The 18,652-nt window shown below is 39.9% G+C and overlaps 1 protein-coding gene across 1 annotated transcript in view; it reads left to right on the top strand.

Annotated features, from left to right (window-relative positions):
• DCAF5 (DDB1 and CUL4 associated factor 5) overlaps positions 1 to 18,652 on the top strand; it is a 75,618-nt gene that overhangs the window by 39,756 nt on the left and 17,210 nt on the right. Inside the window, exons 6-7 of the mRNA XM_054197900.1 lie at positions 640 to 853; positions 15,434 to 15,500. Coding sequence (XP_054053875.1) covers positions 640 to 853; positions 15,434 to 15,500 — 281 coding nt within the window. The remainder of the gene's footprint in view (positions 1 to 639; positions 854 to 15,433; positions 15,501 to 18,652) is intronic.

Genomic DNA, 18,652 nt, shown 5'->3' with positions numbered 1-18,652 from the left:
TGCCTACTTGGCAATATTTTTAGATGAAGCAAGTTTGAGATTATCTAAGTGACTTATTTTAGCATTTCTTGTAATAACTTGTTAGTAAGATGGCCTTTTATTTAAGACAGCTGGAACTGATTGTAGAGTTCAAACCTTCTCTGATGCCCTGTAGAAATGTAAATAGAAGCAGAAGTGAAATAATGGTCATAGTGTCTACAATCAGAGAAAATGCCATCCGGTGCCAGACCGGGGGGGAAAAAAGGTTTGGGCTGGCTGGAGTCAGGCACCAGCCGAACAAAAAGAGCTGAGTGCTGGGAGGGTCAGTCTCAAATGCAGACATCCCAGAATTACAACAGCCTTTTTAAGGCTAAGGCTACCCTGTGAGACTTTGCTTTTATGCAGGAAATGTATTTGTCATTAACAAAACTACTCGCAGTGTTTAACTTTACTCTTCTGAACAATTTATAGTCTTAGCATTTTGATAGTTTGTTATTCAGGTTTTGAATCAAGTTTGTTCAGGAATTGATGCTTTGAAGCAGAAACTAAATAAGATTAAGGTTTACTGGGCTTGTTTGTTTGAAATGACTCAAAGTTCTGTCTTTAAGTAGTTAAGTTCATATGCATGGCCCATCTCACTTGTTTCCTCTGTCTTCCCAGTTCACTGCTCCGCTATGGTGGAAACCTCTCCCTTCAGAGTGCCATGAGTGTCCGGTTCAACAGCAATGGAACCCAGCTGCTGGCACTGCGTCGGCGCCTTCCCCCTGTCCTCTACGACATCCACTGCCGGCTGCCTGTCTTCCAGTTTGACAACCAAGGGTACTTCAACTCATGTACCATGAAGAGTTGCTGTTTTGCAGGTGATCGTGATCAGGTAATAAGCAAGCAATGTGTGTCCTGAGTCTCCAGAGTGCCCATGAGTGATGGAAAACACCTCTGCAAGGCTTTTTTTTTTTTTTTTTTTTTCCTGATTCACGAATTAAAACAGGAGGCAGGATGCATGTAGGCTTACCTCAGAACTGTTTTGCAACAAAAGCTCTGAAAAAAGAAAAACGTATACCAAAGCACATGATAAATTTTACTTCTTGTTTGATACTTACTTGGAAGGTGATATTCACAAGAAAAACATTTGGAGGGGCTTTTTAGGTCCAATTAATATGATTTTAGAACCATGAGTAGACAGTATTATCTACATATGCTAAGGAAGCATCTTCCTTTCGTTTCAATATTGGTACTGAGTCCAGTAGAGGGAATCCCACAAAACATAAATAGTGTGATTTATAGAGTTATTGATTCTTATTTCAAATTATAATGTCTCTCCTTTAATACTATACTACTGGATCACATCATAGGTCTTTATAGTTCAGTGTTCTGTAAGTGGTAATGGCAGGTGGTTAGGAAGGAATACTTCTTACTTCACTGAGACAGGATTCTGTCCCTACGACTAATCACAAAGAAATAGGTCACACGTAAAGTGACTAACAACAGTTTGTGTGATTCTAGAGTTGGATATTGTCCTTGGCCAGCTGTATTTAATATCCACTAACACTAAGGACAAAAAAAACGTATTTTCAAGCCACGATAGTATAGAACTAAGATCTGAAAATTCTTTGCTGTCATCAGTAAAATTCCTGCAGTCAGAATTTGGTCATTAATTCTATTGCTGCTGCTGCAGGAGGCAGAGTTGAGCTTCTTTCAGATTGCAAGTAGGAAATACATTTACATCACTGAACTTGAGCAGTGTTCCTGAGTTTTACATAGTTTTTGGCAGAAGGAGTGTGAAAATGCAATAATGAAACCATCTGAAAAAAAGAATGGTTTACTATAAACAATGGGCAAACACATGTATTGTTGAAGAAGAAAACTGCTGATGATTTTTGGTCCATTATTTAGTCAGCCTAAAGATGACACTCATTTATTCTCTGGAAGTCAGAGTAGACCTGTGTACACTCTGGCGTATAGTTTAGCTTCTCATCTGTTGCTGAAGATCTAGATAAAAGCCTTAGTGCCGGTTGTTGTGCTTTCTAAGCCATTTTATTATGGGTATGGTGTTATTTTAATGAGAAGAATATGGCTGTTCCATGCAAGGTTGATAGGCTTCAGAGGCCTACATTTTTTTAAAAACTTGATACTCTTTTGGCTTGGTGGACTTTCTGTTCATATAAGTAGCAGCACATAATGCTACTAACCAGTTGGAAATCAGAGCAAAAGACATTTATATTCCCTTATAACTGCTATAAGAAGCTAATAGGGAAGATGAAGTTTAATATGGAATATTAGAGAGATGTGGAATTTGACAGTTAGATACCCGCTTGTACCCATCCTCTAACTGGAAGGAAAGAAGATAATAAAGTTGCAGAAAATGCCCACATGTGGTCCAGTTGTGTGTGTCTGAAACTGTCCATACTGCTCAAGTTCAGATGACTAAGGCTGTCGACACTATCGATACTCCTTAGGGACTGCTTTTTACAGAGAACCCACTTCCGATTTCAGGTGTATCTAAAAAAGAAGGTTAGAGTTGGAACCTATTTAAAGATACAGAAGACGAATAAAAAAAAATTACAATGTTTTTTGAGTTTTGCCCTTCTGTACAACTAGTATGCTTTTGCTTTTTGGTGAGTTTTGTGAGTATGAAATAATGTATACAAGACGTCATGCACAAATCAGAATTCACCAAAAAAAGAAATAAATCTGTTTCCAATTTAATCTGGTTCCAGCCCCCTCTCCTATTTAATATTGTAGTCCTTTGTCTTAGTAAAGAATGTGTTTCATCCAAGCTCCATGCAAAGTGAGCTTCATAGAATTCCTTGCTTGTATTTCCTTGTAGGATCAAAAGTTTGTGTGGGCTATGGCTCATTTGAAGGGATCTAAGGATAAGAAAGTTGTGTTCAAATTTTGAGTGGCACTTGTGGTAGAAAGGCTTCTTCCGAGATTTTCTCTCATTGCACCTCTTATTTTCTCTGTCTTCGATTTTTCTTTTCATCTTTATTAAACTGACGACTCAGTCTTTTTTCCGTCTTTTAAGCTGTCTTAAATAGTTGGGTTTTAATACTTCATATAGAGCCTACTAATACAGAAGTATAACTCTTCTGTGTTCAAAAACTATTATGTGTTGTCTGCACAGTTAGTTCATCTGATAAAGTTGCATTTCAATTCTGTATTTTAACCCTAACAAGAAAGGGCTATCCTTAACTCCTCAATGCTTAGAATGCAGATACATTGAAAAAAAGAAAAAGTGAACTGCTGAAATGTGGAGGCCTTTCTTATCCAGCAGAGGTGATGCATGACCTTTCACTGATTCAGCTTCCCAACCTGGCAGCAGCATTTACTTCTTTTTCTGTGTTAATGACTTATATTGACACTCCAAGGGCTCAGGCCCGTGTTTGGATGCAGTATAAGGAAAGGATCAGAGGGTGGGTGAGAGATGGAGAGGTGGCCTTTTGGCACTGTGAGACTCAGCACCTCCAGAACTATGGCCTTTGCTAATCTTTCTATGGAGTTTGTACATGGAAAATGGTTTCCTCACAGGGAATCTTCCTGTAAATCATGATCATCGGTGTTTAAAAACCCACAACTGTTAGTATCTTAGTACTTGCCTTTGGCAACACAGTGGTGAAAATCTACAGAGAAGGTAAATAACACGTTGTTCTGTATGGAGCTGTTGGATTCTAATACGGCAAAAATGAACAGAATTCTGAGCTGCAAACACACAACTTGGAAGCTCTCTTAGAGATCACCCTTATATTTTAAGAAATTAAATATGTAAGCTCCCATAACAAGCAGATGTGCTGTTCTTTCTTTGACAAAGTATGCATGTTAAATTAATATAATTTCTTTGCACAAATAAAACACAGACTACTGGTTGGGGAACAGTTTGATTGGTTTGGCTGTTGATGGCAGTTAGGCTCTGTCTACTGATCTCTTCTCAGTATTGTCTTTTCAGCGCCCACAGATTGTGACAGGTACTCAATCCAGGACTTTGAATCCAGAACTCCTGACTTGTCACTCTAGAGGGGAGCCTGCTCCCTGCAGGTGTGCAGTGATCTGCGTACCACGTCGTTTTATTGGAGCATCTGTGATGCAAGTAGATGGAAAGCTCCTAACAAAGAATGAAATACCATTAATGCTTTAAGGAACAAAACTCAGAAAGGTTCACCTGTTAACCCTAATATTTTTTTTTTTAAGTTTAACGGAACACATTCTGAAGTGCTTAGATGGTTTTGAGTTGTTGCAGGTATTTTGGGTGTGTGGGTTGTAGCACAGGCTAAGTGACAGAGCTCTTGCTGGATGAACAGCTTTGCTTTTTTTGTGTCCTTGCAAACTGTTGTTTTCCTCCAAAAGCATGATTGCCTTAGTCCTTGTGGATCTGATTTGAAAATCAGCAAACAGTATATGCAAGCATCTTTCCTAGAAATGCCATAGTTAGACCTTTCTTGTTTTTTACAATTACCAAAGCTTGAGAGGCAATATTTAGCTGGTGTTTTACTTGCACCCACTTATAATTGCCTTCATTTGCTCCTCTCAGAACTCTGTCTTTTGTCCATGTCATGACTGTAATGACCTCATTCACATGCCACTGATTTTTCTTTTCTTCGTAGGAGAGCTCTGATGTTGGTAGATAAACGCGTTCAAAATTGTATGCCGTTTGCGTTATCCGGGAGCTCACTTGAGTCATACAGCTGTGAAAGGGAAGAAGGATAAGATAGACTAGATGGATCAAGCGTGACTCTCAGCGGCCCACTCCCTCTATTGGCTGTAGAGATTTATGTGAGAGCATAATCCATCCATCTTTTTGGTACAAGCATCCAGGCCCAAAATTTTGAAGGCAGTTTATTTATACACCCAACTCCCACTGGCTTTACCCTTGTGTGCACAAGTATTTGTTTACATACAAATCATAAAATGTGTGAGAATCTCAAGTAGCGTCAAGGTGCTGGGGGAGTTTCCATTCTTCTTGTCAGCATTAGAATTTGGGAAATGTTTAAATCCTAAGGATTTTTAGTTGCTAGACTAATGTGGAAATTATCTTATTGGATCTGAGGATATGGGAGGTACGAAAGGGCTTCAGGTTTAATGCATTTTTAAGTGTAGGAGCCTCAGAGGCCATGGTAATGGGCAGCAGAAAAAAAAAACAACAAAAAAACAACAAACACACCACACCCCCCGCAAAAAAAAAAAAAAAAAAAAAAACCACAAAAACCCCTCCAAACTAAAATAGACCAAAAGCTTTTGTTGCTCAAGAATTGTTGCCTGTGTCAACAGTGATGAATGCTATCAGCTCATTCCTTTTTTCACTGTGAGGCTCTATACCGCTTGTGGCTGTAAAATCAACTGCTTGTTACCCGATTTTAAAAAAGGCGGGGGTGGGGAGAAATAACTTGTACCCTGTGAATCAAACAAAAAGTGTCTTGACTCTGGCATGCCCTCAGACATTACATCACCACTCAGCCTTTTCTGTTGACATTACTCTGGTATAGGAGAGTTTCAGGAATGCACCGCTCACGGTCCTGCAGACGGCTCCAACTCCCTATAAAGTTACAGCCTTCGTTATGTTGAAGCCTGTGTGCTAAATAGCCCTGGTTAGGGACAGCCCAGTTTTTAGCAGGACAGAATTATTACATGAATGTAACCCTTCTAGGAACAGGATTAGCTGTATAGGTGCCAGGGGTTGTGCATTGCCTTTGTAAAGAAATAGAACTCTTCTGTGTTCTTCTCCATGTCATCTAACTTAAAGGCCATTTATCTCAGGAAATCATACTTATCAGTGGCTAGCTTTAAAAACTAAAAAGAAGAAAGGGAATTATTCTTCTAAAGAATATATTGTGAGTTTCCTGTGCATAGAAGACTTAATGAATAGTAGCTTACTGCAGTCAGTATTTCTTAATATATGAAAAGCACTCAGTGTGCAAATATGTTGTAGTGCTTGGATGAAAAGAAAACCAATGTCTTACTCTGCCTTAAATTGGCTTCTTCCAAGAATTACTGATGAGGTGGTATTTTGTTTTTTACTTTATTTACATGGCATTTTAAATTGCAGATCTATGCATAACATTACACACATATAAAATACATATGTGAGTACTTTATCTGTCTGTGAAATTATTTATTTATTTATTCCCCATCACTTTTGGTAATTGACATGGGAGGGTCATACTGGCACTGGCTCTTCAGAGTCAGGGTCTTGACAGAAAGGACTGGGAGTTTTCTTTTAACCCTTCTTACGCTTATCGCCTCTTTCCAGTTCCCTGGGGCACCCTGCCTGCTCCATATGCTGTCTCCCTTCTCTTCTGCATTCTGTAAGCCCTTGGGGGAGGTTTTTAGACCTCTGTAAGGCGATGCCTTAGCCCAAAGGGACCCATGCTGGGGCTACATTCTGGTGGAGTGGAACCTTGACTTGGGAGACTTTGAGGTTTGTGCGCTTTGTGTTCCTCATAGGGGCATCACAGGGGATCTGCAGTTTAGTACCATCCCTTGCCAGACCGCTGAGAGGGAAGGGAGCGTGAGCAGGAGTGCACTGCTAAAAGTGACACACAATGGGTGTTGCAGTGACAGCGTTCCTTGTTGAGCTGTTAAAACTGGGCCTTGTCTAGGTACTGAAAAAACAACTATGAATTCTCAAGGCTTTTGACGAATAGAATATTTGATTTAATGTGTATTTGAAACAGTAAAGTAACAGACGTCTGAAGAAAACATGAGAGAGAATTGGGGTACATGCAGTTTCACCCCTGTATAGAAGAGTTCCCTTCATACGCTCAGATAAACTTGTTGTTGCTTTCTTTGCAATATAATAGGAATATTTTCCCTGCCATAGAAGTCCACAATAAGGGTTTCTAAGTTGCTTTTGTTCATGAATAAAATTACTGTTATGTCCTTTCTGCATGGCAGAAAGGCAGCTGTAAAAATGTTGATGGATTGTTCCTGATGATGCTTCTGTAAGCATTTAAAACTGCCCCACACAGAGTTGGCTGCTTATAAGATTAGGGATTTAGGGAGTGGGAATACAAATTTTTGGCTTTGAATTTTATGTACTAGGAGCAATTTGTGTTTCTCCAGTCTGCTGTGTCACAGCTTTTCTTTTTCCAGTTCATGAGATAGGCATGCTTCTTACTGAAGAACAAAGTTTCTGTTGTAAAAATCCTTTGGATGTACCTGCTTGATTCTTATGCTGAGATGGAAAACTTTTAAGATCTTTTTTGTGCCAGTTTCAGCCTTCCAGAAAAACAGTCTCAAACCATACAGGTTGCAAGCTGCTGTTCTGGCTAGTATGAAAAAAGACAGCTGTTTCAAAGCAAACAGCTTTCTTAATACCACAGTGCTGTGAGCCCTGGTTGTAGATTACTCTTTAAATTTGTTAAATATTGCACAAAAGATATGATTTGTGGCCCAGAACTTATTACAAAGCAAAAGATAAAAGAACATAGGTAAATTATTTTCTTAACCATTAAGTGTTCCAAAACACATTTCAGAAATAACTTTCCCAGTTATGTCTCTTCTTACTTTAGGCTTTGTCATTGAGAGACAGCAACAGGTTCATAGGCTGCACAGGTGCCTGCTCTTACCCTACACCCTGGTTAACTGCCTTGGAGGGAGGAACTTCTTAGTTGGTGACAGTGAGAGCTTCTAAAAGAAGGAGAAGAGGCAGCCACTCTGACTGGGCTTGCAGTCTGAGGGTACAAAAAAGCAGTATGCTGTTGAGAGGGGAGGTCCTGTGCTTTACGTGGGCTGTACTGGCACCCACCTGACACCTATAGAAGCTGGTTGAAATGCGTAAATGAGAAGAAATATGTTGAATGATTGATTGTGATTTGTATGGGGTTTTACTGTTCTAGCTACCGAACCGGACCACTGCTGTGTTACGAGCGCCGATGTTGGCATAAGGGAATGTAGGTGGGAACATACCTACTGAGGAGGTCAGTAGATGATCATTAGAGCAGCTTTTCAAGCTGTACTCAGTGGGAGCTCTATACTAAAAGCCTAGATTCATCAGCATAAAGGTTACAGCCTGACAGAAAGATCAGGAATTGCAAAGAGATGGAAATACTTGACCAATATACTGTTGTTTATTTCTTAATTTTTTAAGGAAAGGAAAAGAATGCTCTTCTCTGTGGGAGACCTTGTTTTTTCTTTTATTTCTCTGGTATTGACCATCTCAAACAAGCTGTATTATGTTGCTGATTTCTTGTTTGTTTGCCTCTTTTTGCTTTTTGAATAGGAAAAACTTTTCCTCCTCTATAGATGTGTCCTTACCTTGTTTCCTCTCTGGTCAATTGGTACTCTAACAATAGAGAGATGACTTGAAAACAAATCTGTAGGTTTTCTACCTGCAGGAAATGCAGACTGAACACTAAACTCTGATCAAATGGTAAATTAAGTATCGGGTTGGTTTTTTTTAAATGGAGAAAATAGCAGGGGAAGTCTCATTTATAAGGAAGATGTAGAGAGCAGTCTTGGCATCACAAAAGGCCCATAAGCAGCTATAAAAAAATGTTTTTGCTTGTCTTCCGTCAAACATTTTTCATGCAAAATAATGTTAATGTGTAGCAGGACCTGTGTTCATGGTTGCGATATTTTATATCTATACATAGAAGGACACACACAAATATATATGTGTATATGAGGTGATCTTCCTTACTTTTTGCTTTTTTTTATTTATAGCTTGCTTTCTAATCCCCTTTGAAATAGTTCATTAGAAACAGATCATGGTGATATCATTGGGATTTTGTTGGGTTCAAGGATGAGTTCCCATTTGGGTGTCCAGATGCTTAGGTAGGGGGATGTAATTATGGTACTGCTTTGCTCTCAGTGGCTACTTAAAGGGTCTCTCTCTCTCTCCTCTGTGTGTCTGCCTGTTTGTAAAAGAATGTTTCTAGGCAGTCCGTAATTCTGGAACCCTCGCCCTCTCTCAAATTTGAAATCGGCCATTAGGCTTAGAAGTCCTTGGAGATGGAGAGATGCCACAAAGAACAAAATAGCATAAGCCCTGTTTCCTTAGGATACCTTTCCTCCTTGGAAAAATACACAGTTTTTATGTTCTTCCTGTAAATGGATTCCTTCTCCAAAGTGCTGATTGCTCTGAATTTCAATCTCTTTTGGACAAATAATGTTTTTCAGACTTCAGTGGTGCTTCATGTCAAACTGTGGTTTCCTCCGTGCATATCCCACCACAGAGAAGATGTGCAAGGCAGCTCTTTTCATATTCTCAATAGGAGTTAAGACTTCAGCCTAGCAGACTGCCACCAATCCAGATTCTTTATCTGTTGTCCTAGGAAAAAAAGCAAAAGCTGACACCCCCCCCCCCCCCCCCCCATGAGTTACGAGCAATATATGGCAGGGCTGTACATCCTGCCTCTTAAAGGTGCTGTGAAAAGCACCAGCAGAACTGTTTCAAATTTGGATGCCTCTGTGCTTCTTCCCCAGCATGTGGATTTTGCATTACTTCAAGAAGCTAAGGTACAGCTTGCTAAAAGCCCCAGAAAAATTCTGTCTGCTCTGATCTTTTCTGACCCAAGTTTCATTGGCCCCTCTGAGGAAAGGACAGACATGCTCAAGTGAGTGAGAATTGAGATTTAAGAAGTTTAGTCTCTTTCAGAGCTGACTTGTTAGTAAAGCTGTAAGCAGCAGCATGGAACCTGCGTCTCTCTAACAAGCATTTTCCTGTTAGTAACTTAGCAGCAATCACTTTTCAAATGTTTATCATCTCTGTACCACTACCCGTCGTCAAATTCACCCATTTATAATTATATGGTGATGGTGCTTTTTGGTTTGTGTTTTTAAGACAAATTCCCCTATGTTCTTCTTGTTCTCCCCTACATTAGTAGGGCCATTGAAAAGACTTGCTGATACTTTTGGAAAAATGATCCATGTCAGCTGGTCCCTTGTCTAGGGCCAAAAGCTTAAAGATGTCTCCGATATAGGTCATAAGAGGAAATTTTATGGAAACAGGAAATGTGGATGTTGGAAACTGTAAAATAAAGTTTGATTTAGATACAATTTTATTGAAATAGTCCATATTCAATAGCACCTGAGGAAATGTAGCCTGTGGAATTTTGAAAGCTTTCAAACTGGCAGTGGTAAGAACAAAAATAAATTCCCCAGAGTGGTAGTACTCTGCAAAATGCAATGCTAATGCTACTGTTACGAGACTATAGCAGCAGCAGATTAGATCTCCACTTATTTATATCAACTGCTGTAATTTCCTTGGGGAGAGAGAAAATGAGAAGAGTTACAGTGGAATGAGTGGGGAGCGCTAGTCCAAAGTAGTTCTGCCAGATTCCTGGTGGTAGTTCATTTTAAGCATTTTATGCGTACTTGAAGCTCAGACTGAATTTGTGTTTTCTCCAGCAGCAGACTTAACCACGCCTGAGAGTTTTCTTCCTTCTAAGGCAAACTTCTGAATCAGCAGCTTGTAGTCATCTGGAAGCCTTTTCCTGTCATTGTTGCTAACAGCTAGACATAGAAGCTGATTCTTTCCTTCTAAAAAAACTCCAATATTAATTATTAGCAACTGTTTTTCTGTCTAATCTCATGTTCATGTGAATATTGTGAATGTTGATTTCCGAAGTCCTGGGCAGATACAGCAGCAAAAACGCAGACAATGAAACAGGTGGTTTTAATATTGGTCTCTTCCCTCCCAGACATCTGAGCATCTAAGCTCCTCACACAGTGTCTGGTCTGATTCAGAATTCGGCACTGGTTCTTGAGGTTATGTTCTGCTTGCAGTTTGTCTTTTGGGGAGGGAGTGTGGGAGGAGGGAGAGTGCACGATGTCTTAGCCATTTACTTGTCTCAGTGAATGCGCATGTTTTTGCCCCTCACTGGCTTACCTCTGTGATTTGATTATCGGGGCTTTTGTTCTTAAAGTGAGTGAATAGAAGGTACTCTGCTAAGAATGGCATTTTGCGAATCCCCTCAGGACCAGAAATCCTTGGCCACCATTAAAGTGGAGTCTAAGCGTATGCGGCATGACATTCTTTCATCTACCCCACCCCAATGCCTTTCTTTTCTTTCCTTTCTGTTCCTTCCTTTTTAAAAGTCTACTCAGTTCCCTCAGGATTTCAGCATTATTAACTAGGGGTTGGTGCACTTCATAGCAATTATTACTTTGAATTTTCTAGTAATATGGACTAACTTGCATTTTCTCAATCTTTATTCTCCAACTTTCAACTAGTGTGGAAAACTATTGGCTTATTGTTACACTAGTAATGAATGCATCAAAGAAAAATTTTAACAGATGATCATGTAAATGTCCTAGTAACGTCAGTCCAGCTGTGCTCTCCAAAGGCTTTGGGTTCCCATTGTCTTATGCAGAGAGTACTAATTGGAATTGAGTTTCTTTTTGAAATGTCATGGAAGAGGCGTGTTTCTGGCTTTAGCAGCTTGGGTGTCTATTCTTGAAGCTTCAGCTGGCACATCTTTATTGCAATAGCTGCAGTCATAAAGTTATGCTTCTGGCAGTCTCTTGGTCTCTGTCTGAAAAACCACGTTCTACTTCTCAGACCTCCATCACCTGGTCTTACAGTAAAGGACAAAAGGAATACATTTGGGGATTCAGTTCTATATTGTGAAAACAGCAGGAAAACACGTACCCCAGAGGTATCCTAACGGGGAAAGAGAGTGGAAACCAATGCTGGCTGCTACAGTGATGGCAATGGAATGGCAGAGATACAAAGTAATTGGACATTTTGTGGAATATCATCTATTTCTGATAATTATTAGCAGAGCTAACTATCGAAATAAAATTTCAACTTATATAAAAACTTTGCAACTCACAGCCCATTGCTTACAACATCAAACTTGTGTAGATGACTTTATCAATTAATGATTTTGGCACTTAGTGATGGCTGTCTCAGTTGCAAGATTAAACCTGTAAGCACTTCAGAACAGCTCAGATCCTGTGCTGAGCTTTGTTCTGTGACTAGACTTAAATTGCAATGCAGATGCTTTATTCATTCCTACTTATTTTCTCTTAATTCGCTCCAGAATATTTTGGCCAAGTGTATTTGATTGATGCAAATGTCATAAAGGCTAGAAAACAGTAATGAGGAGAAGGACTTCATGGTGCTTTTAAGTAGGTAGGAACTATCTTAGCTGGAGATAGCTGGATTGACTATCTCCACCATTGGAGATATTCAAAAGCCTTCTGGATGTGGGTCCTGGGCAATCGGCTCTAGGTGACCCTGCTTGAGCAGGGTGGTTGGACCAAATGTGCTCCAGAGGTCCCGTCCAGCCTCAGCTATTCTATGATTCTCTGAACTACTTTAAGATAATTGGATAATTTATTTCTATAAGTTCCCCAAATTGTGACCACCTGAATTTATGCAAGTCCATGTGCTGAACTGCAGCTTGTGCCTCTGTGTGGCCTAAGTTTGTCTTCCCATTGGAGTTTTTATGAAGCTGTGATGTGTGATGGAGTGTCAGGGTTTCAGGTGGGCATTTTCCTGACACTGCCCACCTCTCCTGCCCTCTCCCCTTCCCACCCCCCAACCCCAAAACCAACCCCAATCCACCAAAACCATTATTTCCCTTTTTATTTTGGTAATCTTTGAAAAAATGAATCAGAAGAGAGCTCTGGAGGTCATCTGACTTAAGCTGCTTCTCAAAGCAGAGCATCTTCAAAGTCAGATCAGGTTGCTCATGAAATTGTAGAGGTAAATTCAGGATTTGCAAGGGTGGAGATTCCACTGCCTTTCTGGGGCTGAGGTATAGTGTTTGTTATGCTTCTCCTGAACATGCTGTTCCTTTGAGCTCAGCTGGAATTTCCCTTGCTGTGACTTGTGACGGTCGCTTCCTGAGCGTCCACTGAAGAGTCCTTCCCCGGCTGCTTTGTATTCATTCAGACAGTGGGAGACTGTTGGGGTCCACTCTCTCCCTTCACTTTCTCTTCCTTTGGCTAAATAAGGCCAGTTCGCTTAGCTTTTCCTTGCAGGACATGTGCCTTCAGCCTCCTCCACTCTCTATCCAAGTCATTAGTGTCACTCTTGTATTGGGGGACCCAAACCAGACACAATATTCCAGGTATGGCTGCAAAAGGGACTGTGAGGGGAATAATCACTTGTCTTGACCTGGTTACACTCTTAATAGTGCAGTCAAATTGCCATTAGGACACACCACTGCAAGGGCACTCTAAATTTTGTTGTCTGCAAAGCAAGACGGAGTATACTCAGATCAGTGGTCTTTGCCCGTACTATGTTCTTGTTTGTTGGGCAATGATATGCCAGATTTCCTAGATGATTGACTATTGAGTCTTGCAGGATATACAGTATTTTCCTCTGCAAATCAGTTCAGAAGCTGATTTGAAGAGTCTCACAGACACCTTGTTCCCTGCATGTTTTTTCTGTGTTGCGTGCCTGGTGCAGGATATCTGAAATCTGTCACTTTGGAGCCTGTCATTGGTGGTAGCTTGCTTTGATTTATGATGTAAAGTGCTAAATGTCTCTCATATTGAGGAGTTGTTAGAACTTGTTTGGTTTAGAGAAAAAAAAAAAAAAGTGTGTTATGGTCATAAATTCGAGATACTGAGCTTTGTGGCTGGTTTAGAAGTCTGTTTTCCCCCGCATGTTCTAGGCAAGCCAGTTGCTGCTTCAACCACAGAATTTGGTAATAAATACTAATAATTGGCAACATCTCCATAACTTTAAACAAGACTTTTTTTTCCATGTAGCGTTTCTTGTGTAACAAAACACGTTAGATGTACTTTCTGGTTGCTGGGAGGTTGCCTGTGTGAGCCCTAATGTCTGTCGTTTTGGCACAGTGGCTCAGCCTGCTGTGGGCTAACGTTTATGAGCAGTCAAATGAAAGGGAAGCACATATTCCTGGCACCATCAGGTCAGTTTGGCAAAGGTAAGCTGCCTAAATGCTTGAACATGTTTGCTTTTAGAAATAACTTTCTGGCTTGGAAAGGATGGGTCTATGAGTGATACAGGACTAGTGTGCACAAGTTTTTAAAGGACCTTTTGTTTGATCAGTGCTTCTTATCTGTCAGAAAATGAGCAGAATTGCATTCACAAGTGCTTACTCACATCCTACATCCTTAAAACTAAGAGAAAAAAGAATGGTTAGATTGTCATGTAGGAAACCAAAGAAGGGATTTTAGTGGTTGGTTATTGCATTTTTGTGTCTGGAAATATCCAAACACTTCATGAACTTAATTAGCATTGCAAACAGAATATATGCAAATTTATAGCAGTTTTCTCTGTGTTACTGGATATTTTTTGTTTATTTGCTTCTCAGTCCTGTTTTATTCCAGGACTTGTCTCCTCACTGCTTGATGTTACTTTGCTTGATGAGTTTATGTATCCATGCAGAGTGAAAGACAGAAACCAGTTACATGTGAGCCAAACAAAACAGAACTTGTCTCCTATGAAACATTAGAAAAGGGACAAACTTGATCCGTTTCTTTCTTTTTCTCCTTTCCCTCCACCCTAATAATAATAAAATGAAAACCCCAACTTCTGGACTGTATTGATTAAACAGAAGCCTTTAGTCAGTTGAGGGCTAGAGATTTACACCGTCTACACCAGTATAACTGGAATTGGAATCTGCCCTTGGTTCCACTATGTGCCATCTCATCTAATTTGGGAGAGAGAGAAATGACATCGAGTACGGTTTATTGGAGAAGAGATATTTGGAGACAAGGCACAATTTGTGGCCTCTCATAACTGAGAGGCGTAAGGTTTTTACCACGTCAAATGTCACCTGTCATTCCAGTGCGTGTTTCTAGTATATTAAGCTACTTCAAGTTGCATATTGCTTAAACTTCTGTACAATAAAGAGATTGCTTATCATTCATGCTCTGTTGAAAAAGGGCAGCCTTCCATCTCTTCAAGAGTAACATAACCAGGAAAAAACGAACAGCATGATAAATGTGGGGTTTTTTTTAAAATTGCCTGAGACTTGCTGACAAGGAGTGTTTAGCTTTGGTTTTGTTCAGTGTTTAAGATCATCCTCAGTGACTGACTTTTGATGGTCTTAGTAGACTGATGAGTCAGACATTTTTTGCTTGTGTGTAGTGGACATGCTACCTCTCTTCTTAGGTATGTGTTTGATGGAGTTTTCTTTGGTAGTTCAGGAGATGAGAAAAAAAGGATGAAAGACTTTGACATGAAAAAAAGACCAGAGTTGCAGGCTGCAAGATATGAGAGTTTGATCTAGACATGCTTGTATTAAAGCCAACCAAAATCCATAGCCTTATTTAGCAAAGACAACATACACTTTGGACAGTAGGCATTAGAGACGTGAAACATGCTTTTGAATTTTGGTCCATTTATATGCATGCAACATTTTTGTGCTGGTACTTCACCCCCATTTTAAGGGTAAGTTGATCAGTGAGGTGCAACGAATGACACAATTTATCATTTTTTTTCTCACTTTTGGTTTGGAGAAACTAGATCAACAATAAAATAACATCATTCAGGTGATACTTTGTGGTAAACTGCTTTTATTTTTATTCCTAACAGTACATCCTTTCGGGTTCTGATGACTTCAATTTGTATATGTGGAGGATTCCTCCAGATCCAGAAGCAGGTAAGTTTTGTTGTTTTGGAATCTGGGGGAGAGGGAGCAGGTGTCTGACAAATACTTGTTTGGTTTTTTTGAAAAATTGCTGTTCTCACTCAGCCACTGAATCTAGAGTAATTCTGATGAAAGCTAGATGGGGGAGGGTTTACAAATGCCTAATTCGGTCTCTGGATAACAATGGCCAATGCCATTTGAATCTTTTATTGTACTGATTTTATTTCTCTTCTCATATAATGATCATTTAAATCTTCTAGATGAGCTGATGGAGAGAAAGAGCTGTGGCTGGAGCAGAGTCTGTCTTTCCTCCCTCTTGTCTGCCAATTCTGCTGCTTCTAAGCCTGTCTGAGTTCACTGAAGAATTTAGGATCTCTTATTAAGAAACTTCATCTCACAATGAAGCTTGCAATAGAAAATGGTGCTGGGTTCATAGGCTGCTGCTCCTTCCAGCTCCAGTGCATTGGCCTTTCTTCCCCTCTTTCTTTCCTCTTACACCAGAACCCTCCCACTGATTTCTAATGCAGAGCAGTTTTGCTTTTTTTACTTTCTGGGTGGAGAAGCACTATCAGCTGCTGGAAGTGACCACTTTTGACTCATTTCTGACCCTTCCCCATGCTGGGGCAGACGTGCTAAGCAAGTAGCACTACCTCAACTCTGTGTGAAAGTAGAGGAGGGGGGTGTTAAAGAAAAGCAGCAGTGTGTGTGGGATGTAGCAGTAGCGTTGTAGATGCCACAGTTGGTCAGTGCCTAATTTGATACCGTCTATTATTGTGTAGGGTTTGGCAATATGACATCATCCACTGCTATCTCTAAGCCATATAACAGCATATCTCTTCTGTTGAAACAAATCGCTGTGTTCTTTTGGAAGGGTGTTGAATCTTGACTGAAAGACTCAAGACTACGAAAATGTTCTGCCGTTTCCATTTTAACGTCTCTGACAGTTAAAACTGTGTATTTTAGCGGTATTAAGTACAACTGAGTGCTGTCCCATGGTCTCAGGTGCTTTAGCAATAGTGAGAGCAAATTACAAGCTGCGTTAGAGGTAAAATGAAAATATTTTATTTCATTTTCAAAGGCTGATAGTCACAGCTGAGAGGATGACTAGCCTCTAAAAGGTTTGGTTAACGGCGGGGTTTTGAGAAAAATGCCATTCTAATTTTGGATTGCTTATTTAGCCAACATTTGATGTTGCAGTCCAGAAGTCCTGAAGATGGTCCTACTAAAGGTACCAGTGCCTTGGCCTTCTATCTTTGGTAGGGTTTATAGAGACTTCTCCCCGCTTTCCTTTTAATTTGTATGATTTCCTTTTACATTTGACACTGTGTTATTACCACTTATGGAATTTCCCCTTAGTTAAAACAAAGGATGCATACATTTAAATTAGTTATTTATCTGTATGTTTTTATGTGTGGACTGTGCATATGTGTGGACATACATTTTATGCATATTACTATACTTGTCCTTAACTCCATTTGTAAATTCTAGATTTGGGATTTTGTGTTTATGTGGCTGTGATGCTCTTGAAAACTTTTTTGCCAGGCAGCTGCATATGACACTTTTTATCTGGGACCTTTGCACAAAGAGTGCTTGAATTTGCTAGAATTACCACAAAACAATGTCATCTGTGTTTTGGTCAGCTTTCTTGTTTCTGGTTCTTGTAACTTGAGGAAGGGTGTCAGTAAACTTGCAACATTTCTGTTACAAAATTAATTACTTAATGTCAAGTGCCCTCAGTGGTTGCTTAATGGGCTCAGAAGATCCTGTAGTAGGAGCTGTATGTCTTAGTCTCTTGTAACTTGAGCAGTTCTCTTATTGAAATGTTTTAGTGAAACTTGTGAGCTTTGTTAGTCCTAAAGATTTGGCTTCTGTGGCAAATAATTCATTGGTCACCCAAATCACCTGTGATAGGCTTACTGATGCTCTTCTTTTCTTCATTCAGCTCTTCTTGGAGGGTTGTGCCTGTTTTTAATGTGATGAATGATGAAATGATGATGAATGATGAAACATCCTTTCTTAAATCTCATCCTGTGGTTCAGAATAATTGCTCAGCTAGAGAGGTTGCTGTGCTTCCTGCTTGGAGAAAGAGTCTTGCTGTAGGGATGTGGAGACCTTGGAAACCTTCTGCTTCAATGGAAAACTTCTTGTTCTCATGTTGTAGCTTAAAATAGGAGTGTCTTTGGGCCTGTGATCTGAGGGGGTGTAACGTGGTCTTTCATTTAAAATACCGTACAAAATAGGATGATGTAATGTCCTGTACTGTTGGTTGGTATTTTAAATAAAAATATCTCTCTCACTGATTTGTACCTTCCGGTTGAATTCAGACATTGTGCTGCTATAAATATTTATAATACAACTCCTTTACATTATATCAGCTATTTGTAAATAGCAGCTTTTTTGCAAGCATAAATCCTTTTACAGAGCTGCATTCTTAATGACAACTCTGAAATAGATTATTTTGCTTAAGCACAGGTGCAGCAAGTACTAGCTGTCTAATGGTTAGCAACATTACTACAGGAGAGGTGAAGAAAAGTGGGAAGGAAAACACCAGTCAGGCAATTGCAAACATATTTCAAGTTGGAGGAATGCGGTTACCTGTGCAGGTATTTTCCCAGGAAAGTGGAACAAACTCTGCTGTTTTTTGCAAACAACTGTAGTTTAGAGGTGTCCTCCCAGTAGGTTACATTGAGTCATTCCCCCTCAGCTGGAAACTTTGCCAGCGGTTTTGTTCGATCCAGTTACTAGGATTTACTTCAGGCTGGGGAGGTCTGTGAAAAAAGGTATTTCCTAAATTGCTTAGGAAGCTATTCTGATGAAGAGTTTTATTGGCCCTCCACAATCTTGGATTATTCTGAATAGGTCAGGATTTCCTATGCCAGAAGGTTGGTTGCTTTTTTACCACCTTTTGTCCTTTCTTGAAGATGGAATAATTTGCTCTTTTTTCCACTTTCTTCTCCATCCAGGTAGTACCCAGCTTTCCACTGTGCTTCAGAATTGTTATCCAGTTTCCTCTTTAAAGTATATATCCCAGTTTTCTTCAGAGGCAGAGTTTCTAGCAAAATTAATACATTAGTCTGGCAGAAGGAAAGCAGTCCTGAGTTTCCATGGCCTTTACTTGACTCCAAGGCAACCTAGAAGTGAGAAGAGACATCAAGCCCTACATG

Source organism: Rissa tridactyla, chromosome 4 (assembly GCF_028500815.1).
Source record: "Rissa tridactyla isolate bRisTri1 chromosome 4, bRisTri1.patW.cur.20221130, whole genome shotgun sequence".
NCBI lineage: Eukaryota > Metazoa > Chordata > Aves > Charadriiformes > Laridae > Rissa > Rissa tridactyla.
The sequence above is the reverse complement of the archived record's forward strand: the minus strand, read 5'-3'. Positions and strand labels throughout refer to the sequence as shown.